At 47.3% G+C, this 25,126-nt stretch overlaps 1 protein-coding gene across 1 annotated transcript; it reads left to right on the top strand.

Annotated features, from left to right (window-relative positions):
* Positions 1–716: 716 nt before the first annotated feature.
* On the top strand, positions 717–23,542 carry LOC104083519 (protein TANC2-like; the record flags this gene model as incomplete). The annotated part of the gene is given in 12 exon segments (XM_009587022.1): positions 717–902; positions 3,085–3,178; positions 8,607–8,736; positions 9,191–9,318; positions 13,556–13,731; positions 14,018–14,150; positions 14,706–14,735; positions 15,644–15,735; positions 17,210–17,356; positions 19,431–19,531; positions 21,600–21,716; positions 21,718–23,542. Coding segments are annotated over 12 exon segments (3,159 nt in total), but the record flags the coding sequence as incomplete, so codon positions are not given.
* Between the last annotated feature and the right edge of the window lie 1,584 nt (positions 23,543–25,126).

Here is a 25,126-nt window from a genome sequence, read left to right as displayed (position 1 = left end):
TATTTCTCATATTTATAATATGAGAAATAAGAAATAATATGTTGCAGAGCACTGAAGAGGTTAACCAGCAGGAGGACGGTAGCTGATCTGCCTGTCCTGTTTTCTCCAAGTTACTGGTGTTGGGACAGGACCTAGAAATCCCAGCTGATATATTCAGGCATCGAGTGAAAACCATGCCCTGTCCTGAAAAGCTGACCAAATAAGTTCCTACAGGGCTGCCAAGCGCAATCTCTGTTTCCTATTGACTTCTGCCTGCACTGGGTTCGCGTTGTGTGTTCGACTGCAGGCTGAGGCACTTTTGTGTCTCTCAAAAGAAATGGTATCTGGAAAACAAGCTGGTTTTCCTGTTGTGGATTTGGATGAAGGAGATGATACGAGTGTGTACGATTTCAATCCGCAAGAAAACACGGTTGCTGGACTTCAGGACACAAAGGGGAAAATGCTTTTGCAGCCTTTGAGTCTGAAGAAAACTGAAGAAAGCTAAAAATAATGGTAACTTACCCAAAGCAAACACTTGTGGCCAAGAGGATGCCTAAGCCTGGGGCAGAGTCGCTTTGGGAATGGTTGTTTTCTGGTCGTGGAAGGAGTAGTTTACCAGAAAAATGCACATTTTGCACATGTAGCATTATTTTGAAACCGGGGCTGGAAACTCTGAAGAAACAAAGACGTTTATGCCCGTGATTTGGCTTAATTGCATTTTATCGTCTCTTTTCAAGGTGGATCATTTGGACAAAAACGGTCAGTGCGCTCTGGTTCACGCTGCTCTCAGAGGACACTTGGAGGTGGTGAAGTTCTTGATCCAATGTGACTGGACCATGGCTGGGCAACAGCAGGGAGTGTTTAAGAAGAGCCACGCCATCCAGCAGGCACTGATCGCTGCGGCCAGCATGGGTTACACTGAGGTAAGACCTACCAGCACATCATTTTCTCTGCAGGCTGGGAAACCAAGGGTTGACTATGTTTCCTAGCCAAAACATTGACCAAAGAGGGTCTTGGAGGTGGAGTCGGTAGCTCTGTCCTACTCTTCCTCCCCTTCCCATCCCAGGCAGCGGGGTTCACAGATCCCTTGGCAAACCCTGTGGTCTGGGCAGGCGTCCAAGAGAGGAAGCATAACAAGCCTTTAAGTTGTTGGAATAAACCTTTAAGCAAGGGTGGATAAACTGTTACTTACGCCGCTCCTCCAGTGCTGTTAGGAGAGTGTGAGACCACGTAGGTTTGGACCGTGTGTTGGGGGAGAGAAGAGCTGAAGACCTTGTTCCTATCATACCGATAAAGATTTGTGATGTGGAAAATGATGTGTGTTTCCTTATCGAGAAGCAGTCTTTGAGGATTTTTGAATTGGTTGATTTCTTTGCTAAATTGAGCTCCTCTCATTTACTGGAGTTTTGATTTTGCTTTTGTTAAGCATAATCCATGAAAACATAGGTAATGTGCTCAGATCAGAGGAGCTAATTAAAGAAAGCTGGGAAATTCTTATTAGCTAAGTGACTGTGAGTTGAACCAATTAGAAGCAGATGTGACTTCAAAACCCTAAAGATCTGCGTGCTGAGGACATAATTTGTAACAGGGCACAGAACTTTTTAAATGGGAATTTCCCCCCAGATAATACTGGTCACCTTTATAATGCATAGAAAGGAGTTTTGGAATTGTTTAATATTTCTGTTGTACCATAAAACATACATGGCTTCTTACAGAAAATACTCCAAATCCCTGTTTTGAGGTGCTTGCAGTCATAGGAGATGCAAGCTGATGATTACTTTGCTGTTTTTCTCCGACTTTGGTGATAAAACAAATACTTAGCATGTTTATAAAGTGATCTTGATCCCTGGTGGAGCCACACTGGAGTCCTTGCTGTGATTATACCCTAGCGTACCCATACCAGACTGAGCTTTACGCTTTAGTCAGGCAACAGGAGGTCCACTAAGCAGTACAGCAGCCGGCTGGGAGGTCAGCCGAGTGCACGGGGGGGTTGTTACACCAAGCTCACACTCTCCCATCGAGGCAGCATCATACACACAAGGCATCTACTGTGGAAGGACCACGAGCATCACTTCAACAGTGTCTTTCACATAGGCACTCTCCCGGGTTTCCTGCTCCCCCCATGCTGCTGTCATTCCCCATGTCCCATTTAGCACTAGAGCATCACTGGCAGGACACGGGAAACGGCACTTGTCACCGAAATCCCTGCTCCCCTGCGCTGGTGCCTCTCAGTCTGTGCCCACAGGCAGCTGCAGGCAGCGGAGCAGGCACGGCTTCCTCCCAGGTACTCAGAAAAGGCTTCTTGTAGCCTGGACCCCAGCAGGTAATTGTTTCTCCTAGAAAGAGAAAAATGGTTTTGTCCTGCAGTCACTAAAGTAAAATCTCCATTTTCTTCTTAGCTTCTTGCTTTCTCGCATCGTATGATCCAAACACTGAAATTTTCTGCCAGTTTTCAGTCAATTAAGTCTTTTAATTTACCCTTTTAAGAAGTTAATTTGCTTCTCTGGGGTTTCAAGCATCCACAGCTGGAAGAAAAACATAGTGGAAGTCTTTTTAACAGCCTGCTTAAAACCAGTATTTGCTAGAAAGGAGCTAATAGTTTCTAGAAGTAACTTCATCTTGGCTGGAGCTTGAGTTAATGGAGAGGCTAACGATTATAATTGCACCATTACATCATTTGTCCGTGACTCAATTTCCCCAGCAGTAAAAGGGGATGATCACACCCATTGCACCCCACCAGGTGAGAGTTGGTACAGACGGACACACCGCTGTTTCCTCGCCGCTCACGGCAGCTGTAGCTGCAAACGAAGGCGCATCCGCTGCCCACGCCGGGTCGTCTGTAGCAGGACAGACACAGTTATAAGGAACTGGCACTACAAAGGCTCATCATGTGCGGTCGTATCAAGACACTTGGGTGGGTTTTTTTCGCTTGTACAGGGCAGCAGGTTCAGTGATTGATCTCTGGAAGAATATTTACTTGAGCTCAGGGTGCCAGGCAGAGACTGTTCCTTTTCCTCTGTGTATTCAGAGCAGCTCATGTTAAGATGTCAGCAGTTTATATATAACGCATCCAGGTTCGTGAGCTGACATGTCATTTTGTTTTAGATTGTCTCCTACCTGCTCGATCTTCCAGAAAAAGACGAAGAGGAGGTGGAGCGAGCACAAATCAACAGCTTTGACAGCCTTTGGGGAGAGACAGGTGATTTCTGTAGATGCTGTAGCTTCTTCTTGCATGTCTCTGTTTGTATTTATGGGCTCTCAGTCACCTGATGCATCCCTGATCCCTGGCATTGTCTTGATGAAGGGAGAAGGATCAGTTCCTCTGATTTGATTTCAGGTGATTTACAGGTGCCAGGATGGAGCTTGCACTCAGCTTAAGTCAAACAGAGAAGCTTTGCTTTTGAAAATCCTGAGCTTCTGCAGCTCCTGGCACTTTGCAGGAGCGTGCAGGCATGCAGCATCTCTGACAACCGGACCACTAATTTCACTGAAACATCTCACGTTAAGTGAGATGGACACAAAATTCTGCTCTTTCTCTCTTGATATTTGGCATATTTATCGAAAGCATCTCCCTGTTCCTCTCTCCCCTTCCCTGTTACGTGCAGCACCATGACTGTTAAATTATCCGTTGATTTTCTGAAAACTTCTCATTGTTTAACACCTGGTAATTAAACAAATGTCCTTTTGTGCAATACTGTATTTTTGTATTATGGTTATAATACAGAAGCCCTACTTTCCTAATTTCTACCAAAACAAAAGCAGCCATTCACCCTTTCCACTTCACACATGTGAATCACACTATCATCTCCGTTTCTTGAGATACTCAAACTTGGAGTTGTTAGCTTTTAACTCCAATGACCTCATAAATATTATCCACTGTCTTTTGTACCCAACTCACTAATCGACTTGCATCACTGGTAATGTTCCTGTCAAGTTAATACACCAAGGTAATGTTCCTGTCTGGGTAATGGACCACTGATTTTGATTCTGTCAGCTTTGTTTAAAAATGACAGGATCCAAGGGTACAGACGGTGGCTGGCGTCTTTGGTAGCTTGGTCTTTGGTCAGGTCATTTCTGGTTAGATGGCGGCGGAGGGGGAAGCAGGGTTATATTTTGAGCTGTTTTGTACACCGTACCTTTGAAAATGTAGCCTTATGAGAGCCTTCTAATGAATGGAGTCTATCAGAAAGTATTGCCCCTGAGCTTTAAAGGACAAAGATAGAGGGGTGAGTTGTCCCAGCAAGGAGCCTGGCGGGTGGCCGGGCTGCTCTGGGCCGCTCGCGGGGCATTAGGGAAGGAGTCAGCTCCTGCACCCGCAGGGACGTAACTGGGTAGCAAGGGCATTGTGCCATGATTAGCGAAAATAAGGGCAACATATACAAATAAGCAATTTAACAGCGCCCCTAGGGTGTCACGGGAGAAGAAGGAAATTGGATATGGAATTAGCCAAATGAAATGACTGAGCGTTGGTAATAGGACAACGGCTTTGCTGCCAGTGAGCTCACAGTTTGAAGTGGTGACCAGGCCAGAGACAGCTCATCCAAAATGTTCTCTGGTGTTTGGGTCCTGAGGACTGTCTTGTAAATAAGATGGTGGTCCAGATGCCTTCAGAGTTTGATCAAAAGCCACTAAGATGTCTCCCTGCAAAGTAACCTCATGGGCAGCATCAGGCACTACAGATAAGCTCCTTGAGTTAAGATGGTCCTGGGTTGTCTGGATGAATCTGGCAAAGCCTGGTATAAAGCCATAGGCGTTTGCTGAACTGGTGCCTAACCCTGCCCGTCCCTGGAGCTCTGCCTTTGCAGGTCACACCATCCTGCTCTCTCCTGCTCAGCCGTGCTCTCCGGTCTGAAAGCTGAGCACCGCACTCTTCTCCCTGACAACGTCCAGCTCTTCTCTTTCCTCTTTTCCTTGTGTCCTGGGCAGCTCTGCTGTTCCGAGCCTGCCCGTTGCCTCGAGGACTCTTCAGCAGAAGCCTTTTCCATCTCTGTTGTCCCCCTTGCCATACCTCTCCCCCCAGCAATGCCAAAAGCTGGACTCACGCAGATATCGGGGAGTTTCTGCATCTGAGAGGGATTTCTGAGTAACTGGGATAGTTGGGAATGTGGATTTGTGATTCACAATCGCACACAAATTGAGGAGCCATCGCAAAGGAATACCCATTTATCCCATTAAAATTGGTGGTAGGTAAGATGGGAAAATGAGCAAAAACAAGCCAACCACCAAATTCAGCAGTCTTTTGTCCTGTCACAGGCAGGACAAGTTTATATGGATCTCCAGGCTCCCTTTCACATTGTTGTAGTATTATTATTTTCCCAAAAGTAAATAGCGAGTTTGATAAATTTGAAGAGAAATGCTGGTTTCCACCTAAAAATAGCAATCTGCTCTAAAAATCTGAATCATGTCTTGTCTGTTTTTTGATACTTGTTGCTCGTGTGTCTAATCTTCCGCGGAGCAGAGCTGACTGCCTGGCTTAGTGCTATCAGCCTGATATCATCCAAATGGCAGTGCCAAGTTACGTCATAAGTTTAGAAATTGCTGACAGCACACTATAGCCAACTCCAGATGGAATATTTCCCCCTGGGACAAGACTAATATCAAAACCCAGCACAAAAGTATCTGAGTCACTTGTAATAACTCCATCAGAGTTTTGGAGGTGCAAAGAACGACTCCATCAAACTGCATTTGTCCTGCTGCCAGGCTGTGAAACAGATACACGTGCTGTATAGGAGCAATTTAATGATTCCTTCTCCAGATAAAGTTGGTTTTGCTCTAAGAAAACAGACATGCTCTGCACAAGAGCAGAGGCAGAATGTGCCGTTGCAGATCCCTGGTTTTGGAAACTGTGGCTTGTCTGACGTTGCTCGCTGACAGAGGGGGGCACGTCCACACCTGAAACTTGTCTCAGGTCTTGTTTGAGCCGTGTTTTGAGAAATGCAGCAACTGTTTTATGGCATTGATGTCAAGACTTTGTTATTGCACGGTGAGTTGTTCTCCTGGCACTACGTCCTCACGGAAAAGCTGCAAAATGAACGTTCCTGTTTTCCAGCCCAGGATCCTGGTCGCTGCTCCTTGGCTGGGCTTGGTGGACTCACCTTGTTCATGCTGGGCCACAGGAGCTCTCTGGTAGACAGTAAAACTTCAAACAAAACCATTTCCATTTCTCTCATTTCCTCTCATCACCTTTCCTTGGCTTTTCGAATCTCCTTTCAACACACAGGCACAGCCTTACCTTGTGTTGTGGGTTTTTTGGAGACTAGTGGCTGTTGTAAGGTTGATAAGTCCATCTAAGGAGTACTAAAAGGCTTAAATAAGCAGGTACTTCTAGAATTTTTCCTGAAGTAGTTTAATTGAGCTTTTGGGCTTGGACAGTTGGACCAGCCACAAGGTAGTGCTCTGGGCTTGAGGTGACCAGCAGTGGACCTGGAGCTTGGGGATGTCAAAAGCCGCTTTGGTTAGAAGGCTGGAGATAGAGGGGTGAGGCACCTGTATTCAGAGCAGCAGCAGACTGTCCAGCTCGTTGCAGTTGGAGGGACCACAGGGGGTTATCTAGTCCAACCTTCTGTTCAAAGCACAGGCACGGATGAAGTCTGGGTGTACCTTAGTGAGTTGGTCTCCTAGGGTCCAGCTGGATTGAGCTCCTTTCGTCCCTCGGAGAGTTTCTCCGTTTCTGAGGATAGATGCTTAGATGTCTGTGCATTATACAAGATGACCTCGGGTAGGTTTCTCTCAGCAGCAGGCAGCAAATCCAGGTCATCAGTGTGGAACCTTCTGAAGCAGCAAGATCTGACTGCTCAGTAGCACAGAAGCTTTTGAGCTTCCCTTGAGTTGGAGCTGCAGAGGACAGGCTGGAGCTACATACCCGCACCAGTTGCTTTGACCTGAGGAACAGAGTAGCAAAAAGACATGTCAATCCAAGTAGAGTGGATTGCAAGGCAGAGTGGAGAAGGGTATGGCCATGGATCAAATCATCCTGTTTCAGTAAAGTCTTTTCCAAAGAACATTTCATGGTGAACACCAAACACTTAGGTGATTTACAGGATTTTCATTGTTGCAAACATAAGTCATTTTGACGTGAAATACCTCAAATTAACCTTCAACATTTCAAGTGCAGGCAGGTTTAGAAATAGAACACAAAAGCCCTGCATACCGATCCCTCTGCCGTGCACATTACACACAGTCCTTCTTCTATATTTGTAGCTTACGTTTAAAACCCACATGGATCTGATTATAGATTTTGCAGTATGTTCTACTTGTGGCAGCGAGATGATTTTTCTTTTAACTCTTGCTGTCTCTCAACCCCAAGAGAAGAAAACTCAACCGTAATGTGGAACAGAATAGAGAATTAATTAAATCCCCCAACATTAACAGTGTTGCAGTTGGAAACCCATCAACACCTTGTAATCAGCCATCCCACAGAAATGTACTTCAAAGAAAAAACAAGCTACGTCAGTTCGAAATAGACTCCCACCTTCTGCTCAAACTCCTTCTAGAAGCAGCAGAGCATTGAGCTGGAGGAGCTGTGCTGAAGTGCACAGAAAGTTAGGGAGAGGAGGGAGGAACCGAAAAGTCTAAAATTAATACCGAAGACGAGTCAAAGGCAGGTCCTGCACTTGGAACTATTTTCAGATTGAATGTGTCTTTTCTAACCCAACCATGCTTTCTGAGTTAAGAGAGCACATTTTGTCAGGTAAAGAGCTGTCAGGTGTTACTTCTACACACCTGTAGTATTGTGAGCATCTGTAATACTGGAAATGAGAGATAATTTTGGTTTTGCACAGACACTTGCTGGTAGGATCAGTCCTGGCCAAAAACAAAGCCCAGAATTAGCGTTTTTCTTGGAGAACGGGTGAACATATTCATACCATTTTTGCTTTCCAATTGTTTCCCTGGTTTCAAAGATCTACAGGCTAAAGTGGGATATTAAAAATAAAAGTCCTCCATCTGAATTACGCTGCTCTGTGCTTGTTTGGACAAAGAAAAGCCCCAAATCTGACTGCCATCCAGCGGCTGGCAGTGATCTGTCAGTGCCTCCAGCTTGATCCCTCACTTGCTCTCTTGTAGTCATGGTGGAATAAGTCAAGGACAGGTTGCAGAAGGTCTTACCCAGACAGCACGTACCTGAAGACCTGTGTTTTCTCTGGACATTGTGCCCTTTTCTAAGACACACTCAGTCTTGCAGCCTGTGGCTTTTGCAGTAGGGAAACCTGCAGGAGGCACAGGGGGAAACGGTGAAGGTTTCCTGTGACAAGACTCTGTGTTTCTTCGCATCTTGAACCTCAGTCACACGTGCCTGTAGATTATTTTATGCTTATTGCGGTTCTCATCCGGTTTCACTGCAACTTGCAGAAAATAATAAAAGCTGATTGTCCCAGTCAGCCTCTTCCCATAACGTTACGAGATCTTTTCATGGAAGAGTTGACCTTTGAAGTAAACTAAAATGACAAGTAAGAGCTAGAACTGTACTGATCCAACCCATTTTCTTTGTTCATTTTGCCTGGCATGAAATACATTTGGCATTTCAGGCACCACCGCTTCGGTATCCAGCAGAAAGACCTACCTCCGGATAGGAAAAAACTCTGGGGCGCTGTGGCTCGTGCCCTTCACTGCTTTTCTCTCTCCTCCAGCTCTGACGGCGGCGGCCGGGCGTGGGAAGCTGGAGGTCTGCCGGCTCCTCCTGGAGCAGGGCGCCGCGGTGGCGCAGCCCAACCGCCGCGGGGTCGTTCCGCTCTTCAGCGCCGTGAGACAGGGCCACTGGCAGGGGAGCGGGTTCCTCGCGCCACCGGGATGGCCTGAAAGGTAGGGTCAGGCCATCCCTTCCATCTTGCTGAAATATGGGTGGACTCCCAACTCTTTTGGGGAATGATCGGAGTGAGAAGAAGTGATATTGATGCTTCAAACACCCCGAGCTCTTGCTGGCTGCAGACAGCTTTTGCTTAAGTGCTGCGTTATCTCACCATTTGGGAAGCAAATGGGATGCTTTTGACTTAAAAGGTCATTTTTCCTGTCCTTATACCTCCGTTGCTTCTCCTATGCCCTAATCTTGCAGCAGTAATCCCAGAGGGCACCATGCCTTGGGGGGTGAGGTTTCAAGACATGGGGACCGCTCTGCTCTTCCTTGGCTCTGGTTTCTTCCCAGCTGGGTCTCTACGTACGACGTGTGTTCCCAGCTGGGTCTCTACATACAACATGTGTTCTCGCTTTGTGTGTTGCAGATTGTAGATCTCTTACTCACGCACGGCGCTGATGTGAACATGGCAGACAAGCAGGGGCGGACGCCGCTGATGATGGCTGCATCTGAGGGACATCTGGGCACGGTGGAGTTTCTGCTTGCGCAAGGTTAGAGCACGTGCTTGGAATTGTGTTGGAGACCGGCCACGGCGAGTCCCACTGCACTGTCTCCTGCACAGCTGGAGTTTGTAATGTCGGGGTGGGGATTGTAATCCCATTGCTGGATCAGATGGTGGGAGAGGTTCTCAGCACCATATCCAGCTTGTTGAAGAGCAAGACTAGAATAGCCGTAGCGTTAATCTTGACTATCCGTTTTGTTGTCTCTGGTGCTCACAGCCTCAAAACCACGCAGTTGAGTTAGAAAATAAAATAACATATCACAGGTGCTTTGAGCATTGAGTTAAGAATATGCCCTTGAACCATGCTTGGAGCTTTCCCCTTAGATAAAAAAAAATCAACAAGCAATGTGATTGAACCGTCAACACCGCCATGGAACAGGCAAGTAAGACTCAACCACGGGACCAGAGTTTGGGACATGTTTTAACACTTCCATTTTTAGTGCTAGTATTGTTGCCCATGTTTTTGACACCAACATCAGCAGGAGGGTAAGGCCCCGACACAGGCAAGGATTTGGTGTATTTGTTGAAAATAAAACAGAATTGTTTTGAAGATAGTCTGCTCTTCAGCTTTGCGCTCACAGATTCACTTTGCTCAGTACTTTCAGTGTCTAATAACTCTCCTTCACTAGGAGTTACTCAGTCAACAGGAACATGTTTCAGTTTTACTTATTTCTGCTGTACATGTTTGAGGTGAGTCAGAACAACACACTGCCTGCAACCTGTGTGAACACGATTATTTCTTATTTCTGTAGTTCCTTAGAGACTTCTTTTTTGTTTGTTTGTTTGACAAATAGCCAACGTTTGTTTGGTTTGTTTGGGTAATTTTCCATTAATTTTTTGGCTAGAAATAGCATTTAATTCTTGTATTGTTATTTGATATTTTTATTTCAGGTAAGATCCCTCTTTGGGAAGGGATATTTTCTTCATATCGTAAGTGACTGTGTCTGACCTCTTAGCCAAAACGTGAGACACTTGAACATTTTACATAGTAGTTGTAAGAATATTTTTTCACTGCAAAATTGCCGGGCTTCCAAGAACAAGTTTCTCATTGCCTGTCTGTCTGTCCTGAGCCACAGGCCCATGGGATCGTTGCTGTTCGGTGCTGTAACCTGCGTAGGAATGTGACAGAGATCAGTTTGAGGCATGAGTTTCTTATGAATTAATTCAATTAATTCTTTTTTGATGTTCTATTTTCTTAAAAATTTCAAATTAACACTCTCCACATGTTTGAGTTGTACTGTGGCCCCTTTTGCAGCTTGACTGTGTCTGTGTAAAAGGCTTAAAATAAGCGATTTTTATTTGCCAAACTTGAGAACTGTGCCTGTCGCTTAAGACTGGTTCAGTGGACCATGAAAATACCAGATAATCCGATCCTGGCTATGAGATCGCCAGCAAATGAGCATAATGTTTCCCTGGCTCCTTGGACACTGAGAGCCCAAGAAGTCAAAAATACGAAAATCTTTTTTACTTTAAAAGGTCTGTTCTTCTAAATAGCTTAATAAACTCCACTAAATGTGCTATAACACATGGTCCTGAAAAGTTAGCTCAAGCTTGGGCAGAGTACAATGATATATGGTGTATTTTAATTAAAGTGGCTTTGTCAATCCTGTTCAATGTTTCATTAAAATCAAAGTGTGTGAATCATAAGCCATAAGCATTAATTAGTGTGTTGCAAAGCAAATCTCATTTGACTGTACTTGATTAACAGTCAGCATTTGTAAACACTTTTTATTAACAGAGTTGCAGTCATCAATCAATTTGAAATCCAAATTTTTAGAGTTACCTACTGCTCTCGCTAACACCCAGAAGTAATGGACCTGTGAACGGTGAATTAAACTTTCCTGGTAGTAGCTCTGCTAAAGCTGATATTTATATAGATCTGTGTTACACAAAGCAAAATAATTCTTGATGCCCATTCCGTTCGGAGATTCTGAATCCAGTTTTCCTGCAAAAATCAATCCATTGATGTTTTTGCTTTACCTTGGGGTAAATGGTACGTATGGGTGCTGCTCCTCGCTGTCTGTCTTGTGCCTCTGACGCACAATGCCGAGCCTCGTCCCTGCGGGGGGGTGACCCTGCCTGGGCACAACCACCTTCTGTACGGAAAGGATCCGACCATCCTGGCCACTCCCTGCTTCTTTTTGGTGCTCCAACAGTGTCAATAGTTTTTTTTTCTCTAGCTGCCTCGTTGCTGTGTGCCTGCTGGATAACATATTAAATCATAAACTCTTGCATTTAGCCAGTTAATTTTTTTAGGGAAGGAGCAGCCCAGCCCTTCTCAGAAGCAAGCTGGGTTTACCCAGACAAAATCTTTCCCACTGCGGCAGGGATCGGTCCCATGAGGTCACCTTAAGCCACTTGCCCTCCAAACCATCAATTTGTTTCACGTCTGACTGCCTTAATGCTACGTAGGTCAGAGATGCCTGAAGGAGCGAAAGATGCCTTCAGAGTCAAGCAGAGGTTCTGCTGGGAGCCACAGCTGCATCGGGAGCTCGGCGCTTCTTCGGAGATCGTGCCCAGCCTGCCTCGGAGCAGCATTTTGGCATTTCTGAAGCGGCGTGCATTGTCCGCTCACTTAGACCTTCAGCTTGCGTTGCTGCAGTGGTACCCTGAAGTCTGTGCATGTCACCCTGCGGTATGGTGTGTCTCTTCCACCGGACTGGGAAACGAGGGGGAAGGTTGAGTGATGATGAGCTTTCTCACCTGCTCCAGAAGAGTCAGAGGGAAAACACAGGAGACGACTTTGATGGTTTGATTGCAAGAAAATAGCTCATATAAATAAGAAGGAATGTAATGAGGCGTTATCCTGCTTTGCTGAGCGAAAGTTGGCCTTGGGTCAGTTGAGGATCATCTGGAGGGCTTTCGCAGAGCTTCAGAAGGATTACCGGGTGCAGTGTGGGCAACATGAGAGAAGGCTGGCAAGATGTTGGGAGTTTATGTTGTCATCCCTTAACTTGTACATTTGAGCTGCCTTGCAGCCAGCGTCCTTCCTTGGCACACCAGATTGCCCCAGCCGTCGTTTGCCACCTCCCTCGCTGGCACTCCGCGCTGCAGTTCGGAGGCATGCAGCGAGCAGGATGCTGCAGCTGTGCTGAGAGCTCTGGGCAGAGGTTTCTGAACATAGCCCCAGCAAATGTTCATGTGCTGTGCTCCTCCGCAAACAAAAAGCTGTGCAAGCTGGAACACCTATCAGTTCGCTGTCGTCTGGGCGATGTGTGCCAACCGGGGGCTATGTCAGCTGGGATGAATGGGAAGGTTCAGGAAATTCGCATGACTCTCCCACTCGCTGAGCTTTCTGGAGCCAGTGAAGATCTCACGCTGGGCCGTTTAGAGTTTACCTACAGGAGAAGAATACTGCAGCAGCAGCAACTCATCCCAGGCTGCTGGCAGGAGCATCCCGCAGGTAGCCACAATTCCTCGGAGGAGCAGAGCTGATACGAATCTCTTCTGCACGCTCGAGAGCCGGAGCCCTGCCTGTGCCATGGCAACAGGAGTTGTCTTCATGCCACGAAGAGGAGTGTTCACTTAATGCTCCTGTTCAGATCTCATATGCGTATCCATATGCCGTATGAAGCAATACTGACCCATTGGTATGGCAGCACGGTTTCTTCATCCAAGAAAATGTCAGATCCCTCTCTCCTTGGCTTCACTTGGCAGTAGTTTATCCCACAACGTTGTATTTATATTGGGTAAAGTTCAGGGAGAAATACTGCTGGAAATAGTGTCGATTTGGGTAAAGGGGAGGGGAGCGAAGAGGGAAAAATATGTGCTTGTTTAGAAGAACTGAGCTGAATTGACTTAGTTCCCCTTGGTACACCATAACCTGCTGAAACAGCAAAACGGTCTTCATCTCTGATTCACACAGGTTGGAATGGGTTTTGATTAAAAAAAAAAAACAAACAGTTAAAAAGAAAGATTGATGTCTCAGATGAGGGATGTCAAATCCACCCTGCTGCTTAGAAGGTGTTTGCCAGAAAAGCCTACAGAGCTAGGTGCGAAAAAGTTTGCAGCTTGGTGTGAATAAACTCATTTGCCACAGTTCCTGTCGGTGCATTTGAAGTTGCCATGGAGGGTGGGATCCACGGTGGGAGAAATGTTAATAAAGTAATTAATAATTATGTACATAGCTCTCTAGAAATAAGCTGTCATCACTAAGCAGATGGTTTGTTGTATCATAGTGCTCAACAACAGAGAGCTCTTAAGTGAACTGATGCTTGTTCTTTCAGGTGCCTCCATTTCTCTAATGGACAAGGAGGGCTTGACAGCCCTCAGCTGGGCTTGTCTGAAGGGACATCTCTCCGTGGTGCGTTCCCTGGTGGAGAACGGGGCTGCCACCGACCACGCGGATAAAAACGGACGCACTCCGCTGGACCTGGCGGCTTTTTACGGCGATGCAGAGGTGGTAAGTGGCCGGTAATGGATGCAGAACAAAAAGGACAGTTAGCGTAAAACCCTCAAAATAATACACCTCAGCTTGATGTAACAATAAGAATATAGTGTCCTGGCCCTCCATACATGCAGGCACTTCCATAGAGGACAACGCATGAGACTGATGAACCCTCAGACCCTATAGAGGTGGTTTTAGGCCAAGCAGTGGAGCAGAGCAAGCTTCTGCTGGTTGTACATCACCAGCAGCACGCAAAGATCTTGCCCAGGAGCAGAACTGACTGTTGGGCTTCTCGTTGCAGGTTCAGTTTCTGGTGGACCATGGGGCCATGATTGAGCACGTCGACTACAGCGGGATGCGCCCTCTCGACAGGGCAGTGGGGTGCCGCAACACCTCGGTCGTCGTCACTCTCCTGAAGAAAGGAGCAAAGATAGGTAGGGACAAGGGGACAATCCGCCGTCGGCTCTGTGCTCAGGCAGGACTCCAAGCAGTGGGGCTGGCTTCCTAGAAAATATAAGCGTCACACAGAGGCAGCCTCAGCCCCAGCTGCTGCTTCGTACTCCGAAAGCAGCCGGCGAGTCGTGACTGCCTTGTTCTCTTTATTAAAACGGGGAATATATTTTTTTGCTGTCGTATTACTTAGCAAAGTTAATCAATAAACAACTGTTTCTTTGGCAAGGTCTTTCCTCTGGTAATGCTTTTTCTATCTTTACTAGTCTGAGTCGACAAACGTACTATGTCCATGCATTGCTGTGAGCTGCTGCATTCACTTGCTCTGTGTATGCTTTCAGATCTTAGTGTTACCTGCACTGCGCCACACAGCTGCTCACGTTACGTTTTCCTGTGAAAGGGGATTTTGCTGGTGCATTGGCTTCTTTGCTGCCTGCCTCTCACAGCTGCTTTTTTCCTTTCTTTTTTTTTTTTTTCACCTTCATCCATTTTTTTTCCCCCTCTCTCCTACAACTTTTTGTTTTCTCCTTTCTTTGAAGGTTGTCAGACGTTACCGAGTCGCCCACGAGGTATATCTCATTGCTGTCAGCATCAGCTTCGATCTGATAGCTTTGTCAGCCTTGCTTTCTCCTGTTTGATTTAGCCTGCATGCGTCCCCAACACCTCTAATCTTTTAATTTATCTCACCTTCAAATAATTTTTTTAATGACTGTTGCAGAGAATAACTTGAACTCAAAAACTAACCTCCTTCCCCAAAAATGTACTGAATCTACTTATAGAATATTGTTGACTTATTCTTCACCCACACTAATGAGTTGTCCCCAGATTTTTGCCACCCCTTCCCTCCCAGTATTAGACCTTGAGATAATGACTGGCTCTGCATGGGCGGACCCCTGCGCAGAGCCAGCGTGTCCCCAGCCCAACGGACGGCTTCGGCACCAGCAGCACTTAGACATGACCTTTCCTTTGTCCTATTTTCCAACTTAATGGATTTTCTACTCTAGTATTTCACATCTTGTGAAGTTGGAAATCACAATCCACTTAAACACAAAACGCCTATCGACAGTCGAGCTGCAGATTTCCTAGTACACTTCCAGGGATTTTATTTAGAAATGCTTTTATGTAACCACTCTGATTTTTTCCTTTTAAATATGTTTTGTTTCCCCCACCCCAGCTGGTTCCACAATCAGCACTGCCCTCTTGTGGAAATGGCTCCCATCATTTCCCAGACCATCGTGGTGGTGGTGATTAGGATTAGCCTTAATGACTGCAAAGGAAAACCATTGCAATGTGGATGACGTTAATTTAAGTGCGAGAGGAATTGTCAGCTCAATCATTTGGAGCGATCTGCCCTTTGATCATGCCAAGTTGTTCTCTCCAGCAGAAATTCCCACCCCAGGATATTTTTTCCACCCAGCTTCCTACCACCCTTGCATTGTATGAGTTTTTTACCCATCATGCATCCTGTACACTACAGGTCCAGCAACATGGGCGATGGCAACCTCCAAACCAGACATCATGATCATCCTGTTGAGCAAGCTGATGGAGGAGGGAGACATGTTTTACAAGGTGAGAAGGGTGTTTTTGGAAAAATGGAACAGCTGCAGCTTGTAGCATAACTTTGTATGAGGTTTTGACTGAGCAATGCTGCTGCCTTAACCCGTGGCAAGGAAAAGCTACAGCTCGCAGCATTCCTTGTGTTGCAAACTGTTTGGTTTTGGTTAGTGGGGTTGGGGAGGGGGGATTGATTGCCCAAATCTGTAACGAAGCTGAAGCAAAGCCAAGTCTCTCCGCATTCTGGATGTGAGCCAGCACTTCATTTCCTCTTTGAAAACACCAGAACCCAAGTGTTTTACAGAGATTCGGAGCGCTGATGTCATCACATCAGATCTGGCAACGTTGTCATTACCTAGCAGGCTCACTGCTGTGGAACAAGGCAACAAGTTAGTATATCCCAGAAGAACTCATGGAAGAAACTTTTTGCAATGAAAACAGATCGTCAGGACACAGATGGCTTTATCATGTCCTTTAACCTATGGGAGACGTTCCACCATTACAGTTAGAGAGTCATTTTTTGCTGTGTGTTTATTTTAAGACGATCTTTAAAACCTGGAGATTTGCACACACACACAAAATGTGCAAGTACAACAATGAATCACTGTTAGGCTCTAAGGGTGAAGCAGAAAATATGCAAAGCTGGCATTGTAACTGGAGTTATCTGCCAGACATACATGATACAGCTGAGAAACCTGAGTCTAAAAGGTTTTAAAGCTTGCTATTCGTAGCTGCAAAATTTATGTCTGGGTCATCATGAATTGCATGCGTCCTAGATCCCATTTTGCCCTCTTTCTTTCACCCTAGCTGCCACGGCTGCCCCCCTCCAGGGCGCAGATCATTCCATCCCAAAAATAGGTGCCCAAAATAGCAAAGATGAGTCACCCATTGAAGGTGACTGTTGGCGTCCCAATAACTATAAAAGGAACCCAGTTGACAGGCTTAGATGTAGACACCTAATTTTTAGACATCCAAAGTCCAGGGAGATGAATCCCAATCTGTTTGTCCAACTTCAGAGCCACACCAGTGCCATAACATTTATCTTTGCTATTGCAGAGGCTTCTCTGAGCCCTGGGAACTCTACCCAAAGTCCCATATTTCTTATTCTTTACCCTCCCTGGTGCTTATTAAGCTTTGGGTGTAGGGTGTTCTCCAGAAACGGGTTACTGATCACCCAGCTCGAAAGACCATCCATCTAGAAACCAGATGGAGTTGTTTCGAGTTAACATAACACAATTTCTGCTGTGTTTCCCACTGTGGCGTGACAACTCTGTACGAAGTGGGAGAACTCACTTGCACAAGGCATCTGCATTTCCAGATCAGATGTTCCCTTGATCAAATGTTCTGGCTTTCCTTTCTAGAAAAGAGCTAAATAGTGAAGTCATGTTACCTTCACCACCCAAAACGTTCATGGGACTGGTGAGTGAGTTCTCTGCAGGGAAGTAAACTCAATCCAAGGATGTGTTTTGACATGTTCTCTTTCTATTAGAAAGGTAAAGTGAAAGAGGCTGCCCAGCGCTACCAGTACGCTCTGAAAAAATTCCCCAGGGAAGGGTTTGGAGAAGACCTGAAAACCTTCCGTGAGCTAAAAGTGTCGCTCCTTCTCAACCTCTCCCGATGTCGAAGGAAAATGAACGTAAGTCCCCCCACTCTTCATGGCCTTAAGCGCAAGCTGCCAGCTTTCTGCCTGTGCACAGAGACGTGTCCATCTGTAATCGTGCTTTGACCTCTGAGATCTCTCCTCTGTGTAACCTGGTTGTCCTTCACAGAGCACTGACATTTTATAATTCAGAAGAAGTAATGATTTAATATGCATTTCTGATGATTAAAAATTCATTGCTATGTTTATAGCTTTTTGAATTTTTTATTACTCCCTCTTGATGATGATGTGAATTGGGGGTGGAGGCATTTTCCAGATTTCTAGGGCAGCGGTGAGGGAGGAGCCAGGAGATATGCTCCTCTGAATACTAATTAATTTAAAATGAAGGAGCATATGCTTAGGGGGCTAGCACTTCCCCAGGGCAGTGACTCATCCAGAAACACCCCCACATACTCCCTCTCCTCCCAGAACTGCCAGATCACTGTCACTCTCCCCGCTCCAACCTAGCAGCACCTAGCGACCAACTCCTGCAGCAAGTCTGTTCTTCCAGCAGACAAGTGCCACCTCCCCCTTGATCTGCACGCAGAGACTTTCACCTCTACAACTTAAAGTCTCCATAGACTTGAAAAGTGAAATCTCCATCGAGGCCGCGAGCCAGCGAAGATTACACTGGAGGGGAAGGGATTTTTGTGACACCTTCATTTCTTTAAGCTGTGAGGGAGACAGATGAAAAGCAGTGGAAGTAAAATCTTAATGCTGGTGAACAAACAACAGTTTATAGAAAAAGTGTGAACCTTCTCTTTAAACAAGCCAACTCGCGGCTAAGCCTATGCCTTAAGTACAAGATTTTCAGTTTACTGTTAACTGGGGAATCCCAGGTTTTGTGATAGAAAATATCAGGGCGTTGTAATTGCTCCTGCAGTTTTTGCATCTATAGGTGAGACCATAAAAGGTACCTACCTCTTGATTGCATTCCCAATTTAGTCTATTAGACAGTATGTCTTCAGTAACTGCTGCTGAAGGTACAAACAAAAGTATGAGCTTCCCCAGGCAGGGTGTCCAGAGAGCAAGCTCCAGTGTAGACACCTTAGGGGAGATTAAACCTCACCCTGGGTTTTGCTAAGGTCCAGCTGGCCTTACTCACTGGCACGTGGCTGCTCAGTGCGGTCCAGGTGGCCATCGTGTGCTCAAAAACTTCATTCCTAGAAGGTGGAGTTCGATTACTGAGTTTCTGAACAAATCAGGAGTACTTTGGTGCTTTCTCCCAGAACTGCTCAGGGTCATAGCCCAAGTCAGCAATCCAGCACTGTGTTTGGCTGCAAAATGAAAGCCCCTCCACTGGGAAGAGGTCTCCTTTGCAAGTGCTCAGCTGAGCTTAGTGGTACGTGAAGCATTCGGGACAAGGCCAGGGAGGACAGTCGGCAGGGTCTGAACCGTAGCCGGTAGTCTCACGGCACTGCCGCTCGAAAGCACCCAGAGCAGTCTCCATCCCATGCTGTCACCCTCTCCCTCCCCACTCCCAAACGAGTCTCCCAAGTGAGGTGCAGGGGAGAGACAAGGAACGGTGGAATGGGTGGCAGTGGTAGGAGACCTTTGCCCGGCGAGTCTTGTTGTAGCTACCCGAGGTATTGTAGTCCCTTCCTTCATGTGCAGTTTTATTCAGCCCCTTCGAAGTATGTCAGCGTGTTGCAGAGTGGGAAGCAGAGGGCGTGGGAAAGGTTTCCTATTGCTTTCAACTATGGAAAAAAATCCTTCATGAGATTACATTCCAGCCTCTGTAAGACCAGATGTTTCCTCAAGACTGTAGGTTGTTGGAGAGGGATTGCATGCACTTGTTGGGGACACAGTCAATGAGAACGGAGCCAGTGGCACGCTGGCCTCTGGGGTGCTGACAGCATCCGGTGTTACGAGAAGGTTTTGAGTCTTTGGACATGTCATCATAGCTCTCTGGCTGTAAATGGTATTGAATCCATGTGAAACATTCCAGTACCATCAAGTTTTCCGTGGTACATGATAAAAAATGTCCATATTAAGTTTGTTTTCTTCCCAAACTGTATATATTTTTATTTCTATATTCAATTACTTATCTGCACACCTATTGTAATGACAGGATTTTGGAATGGCGGAGGAATTTGCTACTAAAGCACTGGAGCTGAAACCGAAATCTTATGAAGCTTACTATGCAAGAGCAAGGGCCAAACGCAGCAGCAGGTGAGAGGAGAGAGAGAGAAAAGTGCGAGAGGCTGGTCTCTTCAAGCCTGGCCACACCGATGTAGGCATCTACCGTGCAAAACCGTACCAGTGTCCCCATGGGAAGAAATGGCAAAGGAACATTCATTAATGAGATTACAAACCTCTCAAACTCCAAAGTAACACCCTCCCTCATTTGGTAATTTCTGGAGACAGCTGAATGCAAACATTTTGAGAGGTTCATCTTAGTTGAAATTTGTCTGAACATCTTATTACACTGGAAACCTTTACACCAAAGTTGGGTATTCTTTTTAAAAATACACTTTAGTTCAACCACAACTTGGACTCGAAGCAAAATATGACTCACGGAAGCCCTGTGGCCTGTGTTATGCAAGAGGGCAGACTCATTCATCACGGTGATCTCTTCTGGCCTTAAAATCTATGAATCTCTCTGTCCTACAGCACTTTTTGCAAGGCAGAAACTGCTGACTAGCTGTGCAGTGACGGTGCAGGCAAGCGCCCGCCGGTGAGCTTTCAGCCATAGCTTGTGCTCGGAGCACTGCAACCAGCTTCTAGAGAGCTGCAGCACTGGGATCCCTCTGCAACTCAGATGGAGCCCGGAGGATTCCCTTGTTAACCTCCCTGAAGGCTAAAAGATGTGAGATTAGATCCATTTCAAAACCGATCAATGCCATTCCTAAATGAGCAGGAGGGCTTGCTTTTGAGTTACACACCAGGGCTGGGTGCACTGTCATCTCGGTTTTAACCGGCAGGCAAAATGCCTTGCACGGCAGTGCGGAGAATCGCCAGTAGCCGGAGGTATGGCGAGTCCTCCTGTGCAAACATCGTAGCTCAGCAGACACCACCACCATTTGACCTTCCATGCTGGAGGCCATGTGTGGAACCAGGCTCCTGGCCCAGCTGATGCTGCGCTGCCTGGTCCACCGGGTCTTGCTGTGGGAGGTGAAGCTGTGACCTTCTGTTCTGCAGAGAAGTCCTGCTAGCTGAGCCACACTGACCTAATGCCTTTCCTTTAACCGTTTTCCTCTCCATTGTTTCCAAAATACTTGTAAGGAAGCGTAAGAACCGGGTTCCTTTCCAGATGATATCAGCCTCCCCACGTACAAGCATCCTTTTCTCCCCAGGTCTCTCCAGCAGAAACCGTCACCACTTTGGCTTTTCTCCTCTATTTCCCAGTTTGTGCCCAGCAGCACCCCTGAGGTCAGCACGGTCTGGGGAGCAGGAGGCTTTTCCTTCCTCCGCCTGGTTTTGAATGGCTTGTGCAAAAGCTTAGGCTGGTGTTGGGAGGTGCTGGGGAGTTTTTCTCTGTGATCATCCCCCAAGATGACAATCATGTTCAAACAGATAATTTTGCTCGAAAGCGAACAGTGTCCCTGTAAATGACAACCCCCTTCCCCAACCCCCACCTCCCTTTTACTCCTCACAGGCTGGCCTTGCCCTTGCAAAGGCTTCCCCGGGGGGCTCGCAGGCTCCCTAACGTTGCTCCGTTCCTTCATTCTGAAGAAGTTAGCCAAATCCATTGCAAAATTGGAGAGACAAGCCTTGCCTAAAGCGCTGACCCGTGGGAGCCCCTGAGCTCTGGAGCCAGCCCTGACGCTGTGTGGTCTTGGCATCAGGCAGAAGTTAAATTTTCACTGGCGTAAGCGGTTGCAACTCCGTCAAAGCTGCGCTTGTTTACAGCAGTGGTGAGCTTGGCTCTTGGTTATCGATGCTTTGGTTTCCCCTTCACTAACACAGCGGCAAAGCTCATGGTGGTGCCATGAGGAGTAATTAATTAGCCTGTAATGCATACTGCAGAGGACAGGCATCTTTGCTAGTCGGTTGTGCCATCTCAGGACTGCGTTCCCCCCTTCCCCAGAATGGCTGGCAGTGTTCTCCTTCAGTTTGGATAAAATAAATCCAAGGGAGGCACATAAGGCAGAGTATGAGAGGTGCAGCCAGCGGTAGCAATCACAAACATCTCTCTCAGTAACATGGACAAGCCACTTAACCCTCAGGAGCCTCCGAGAACGGCTCCGTTCAAATCCAGAGTAATTTCAGTTCTCGTTTCTGTCCCTTTGTCAAGCAGGCAGTTTTCAGCAGCCCTGGAGGACCTGAACGAGGCCATCAAGCTGTGTCCCAACAACCGTGAGATCCAGCGGCTGCTGATGCGGGTGGAAGAGGAGTGCAGGAAGGGGGAACGAGAACCAGCCGCCGCTCCCAGTGGAGCCTGAACCTGAAGCCCAACATGAAGAGCTGTATTCTGTGCAAGATATCTTTGAGGAGGAATACCTTGAGCAGGATGTAGAAAACGTTTCCATTGGTTTGCAGACAGAGTCCAGGCCAAACCAAGGGCTGCCCATCATCCAGAGCCCACCCCCGTCCCCAGCTCACAGGGACTCAGCCTATATTTCTGGCTCACCTCTTGGCTCTCATCAGGTCTTTGATTTCAGGTCCAATAGCTCCGTGGGTTCGCCAACCAGGCAAGGGTACCAGTCCACGTCACCTGCTCTGTCTCCAACACACCAAAACTCGCATTATAGACCCAGTCCTCCGCACACGTCCCCTGCTCACCAGGGCTCCTCTTACCGCTTCAGCCCACCTCCTGTCGGAAGTCAAGGGAAGGAATATCAAAGCCCACCACCTTCTCCTCTTCGTAGAGGTCCTCAGTATCGTGCCAGCCCCCCAGCAGAAAGCATGAGCGTTTATAGGTCACAGTCCGGTTCCCCGGTTCGTTACCAGCAGGAACCTAGTGGAGTCAGCCAGCTCCCCGGTAGACCAAAGTCTCCGTTATCCAAGATGACGCAGAGGTCTTTCCAGATGCCCCAGCTCCCCGTGGCCGTGCCGCAGCAGGGGCTGAGGCTGCAGCCAGCCAAGGCGCAGATCGTGAGGAGCAACCAGCCCAGCTCAGCCGTCCATTCGAGTACTGTAATCCCAACCGGTGCTTACAGCCAGGTTGCCCACTCGATGGCCAGCAAGTACCAGTCAGCGTCAGGGGAAATGGGGGTTAGCCAGAGCAGGTTGGTCTACCAGGGCTCCATCGGTGGCATCGTAGGTGACAGCAGACCAGTGCAGCACGTTCAGGCGAGCCTCAGTGCGGGAGCGATCTGTCAGCATGGAGGGCTGGCTAAAGAAGACCTTCCGCAGAGACCATCCTCGGCGTACAGGGGGGGTATGAGATACAGCCAGACACCTCAGATCGGGCGCAGCCAGTCTGCTTCCTACTATCCGGTGTGTCACTCGAAGCTTGACTTGGAACGTTCTTCCCTCCCCGCCAGCCAGCTGGGCTCTCCAGATGTGTCTCATCTCATAAGAAGGCCCATCACAGTTAATCCCAGCGAAATCAAGCCTCACCCGCCGACTCCAAGGCCCCTGCTCCACTCTCAGAGCGTCGGCCTCCGCTTCTCTCCTTCCAGCAATAGCATCTCCTCCACCTCCAACCTGACTCCCAACTTCCGCCCTTCTGCTTCGATTCAGCAAATGGAGATTCCTCTCAAACCAGCTTACGACAGATCGTGCGATGAACTTTCTCCGGTCTCTCCCACGCAGGGGGGTTACCCCAGCGAGCCAGCCCGTTCCCGGACCACACCGTTCATGGGAATCATAGATAAAACCGCTCGGACTCAGCAGTACCCCCATCTCCATCAGCAGAACCGGACCTGGGCTGTGTCGTCAGTGGACACTGTCATTAGTCCTACGTCTCCTGGCAATCTCCCCCAGCCAGAATCATTTAGCCCGCCTTCTTCAATCAGCAACATTGCCTTTTATAACAAAACCAACAATGCACAGAATGGCCATTTGCTAGAGGAAGACTATTACAGCCCCCATGGGATGCTGGCCAATGGGTCCCGGGGAGACCTCCTGGAGAGAGTCACCCAAGCCTCCTCGTATCCCGACGTCAAGGTGGCAAGGACACTGCCTGTGGCACAGGCCTACCAGGACAACCTGTACAGGCAGCTCTCCAGGGACTCCAGGCAAGGGCAGACATCCCCAATCAAACCAAAGAGACCATTTGTGGAGTCTAATGTGTAAAAGACGCTTGTTGGAGTAAGACCCTCATGTTTTCAGCACACACTTCCAAGCTTGATTTCCATGCATATTATTATTTTTATTTCTCTTTGGTAGCTACATGACCAAGTTTCTCCGGTACTTTGTGTGGTGGTCAGACAGCCATGCACGTGCTCCAGCCCTTTCGTTCCCCAGCTGACCGTGAAGCCAACATCAGCAGAGCCAGTATCGTTTGCCCAATTCCAGCTAAGTTCCCAACCAGGATATCTTAGTACGTGGTGCGGGGTGGTCCAGAAATATCCCCTACGCAGCAGGAGGTAACCAGCTCTTTTTCAAGAGACAATCGCGTTCAATTTAGATTGGTTTCTTTTGTCTCGATGAGCTCTTACTCAATTCTGATGGGAATTCCTAGCGGGAGCAGAGCAGGGATCACAGGAGCCTTTCCCAAGGCTGCATCCGCAGGTCCCCGTGCCAGCCGGGTCGTTCGGCTCTTTGCCCCCAAAGAGCAAATTACCCGCAGCGAGCAAGGGCACGATGTGTTTTAATACCAAGTAGCTATGCACAATAACAACCCTGCTTCATCTGGTTTATAGCGTTTTAATCCGAATTGGATTCCGTCATTATTTAATCACGTCATCGGCCAGAAGGGGTGGGGATCGCACGATGCTTTGCTACTTTGCAAGCTACCTGCTGGTGCCCCGACACTGGTTTGCTCTGGGGCATTTTACAAGCATTGAGAGATAAAAGTTGGCCCTTCGTTTCCATTTTAATCAGCCAAGGGAATTGGCCAGAAACCTCTTGGGCGTGAACTGGGATCGCAACAACTTCTTCTGCACACTGTTAGCAGACAACTGCACCTCACACACAGCACCGCGTTTTCACCGGGACGGTTTAATGTCGGGGCTTTCCTTTGGTGGGTTTTTTTACTTGCAAGGAAAAAAAAAAAATCTGACTTAGAAAATGGTATTCAGGGAGGAAAAATGCAATTTTAAGTTTTTTTTAAATTTTTTTATGATGAGGATGCATACTGTGGCACAATGGTTCCCGAGAGAGGAGGGGTCCTTCAGCAAACCCAGCGCTGCAGCATCCCTGCCCTCCGGCTCGCTCCCGCCCGGGGAGCCGGTGCCGTAGCGAGGGCTGCACTCCTCTAAGATCTGTTTCCGAAATCTTGGAAAGCGATTGCCGTGTTCCGTACCTGTAAGTGGTAGAGACCATGTTGTGCTTTTTAAGGAGCTGTAGTTAAGAGAGAGATATTTATAATTTATTTATGCGGTCTGCTTCAGGACATTTTTTGGTTTGGGTTGGTTTTTCTAATTTTTTTTTTTTTAAATCAAATGCAAATCACATCAAGACAGTATGAAAAGCAGAGGACGGTTCCAAAATCCTTTTTTATAGGATTTTCAATAATATTTCAGTTATTCTCTGATATTTTTTTCGGGGGTGGAGGGACTTTCTTTACAGATTCATTTATTACTGGTGGGTTTGTAATCTGCCTTTTCGGTTACTGAGAGCGAAGGGTGGGACGATCGGGGGGGAGAGCGATAACCCTGTAGCTTGTTTTAAAGCAAAATAGTGCCTGTTGCCCATGCTGAACCTCACCCATATAAA

This window comes from Fulmarus glacialis, unplaced genomic scaffold, assembly GCF_000690835.1.
Source record: "Fulmarus glacialis isolate BGI_N327 unplaced genomic scaffold, ASM69083v1 scaffold17191, whole genome shotgun sequence".
Taxonomy (NCBI): Eukaryota; Metazoa; Chordata; class Aves; order Procellariiformes; family Procellariidae; genus Fulmarus; species Fulmarus glacialis.
This window is presented reverse-complemented; position numbering and strand designations above follow the sequence as displayed.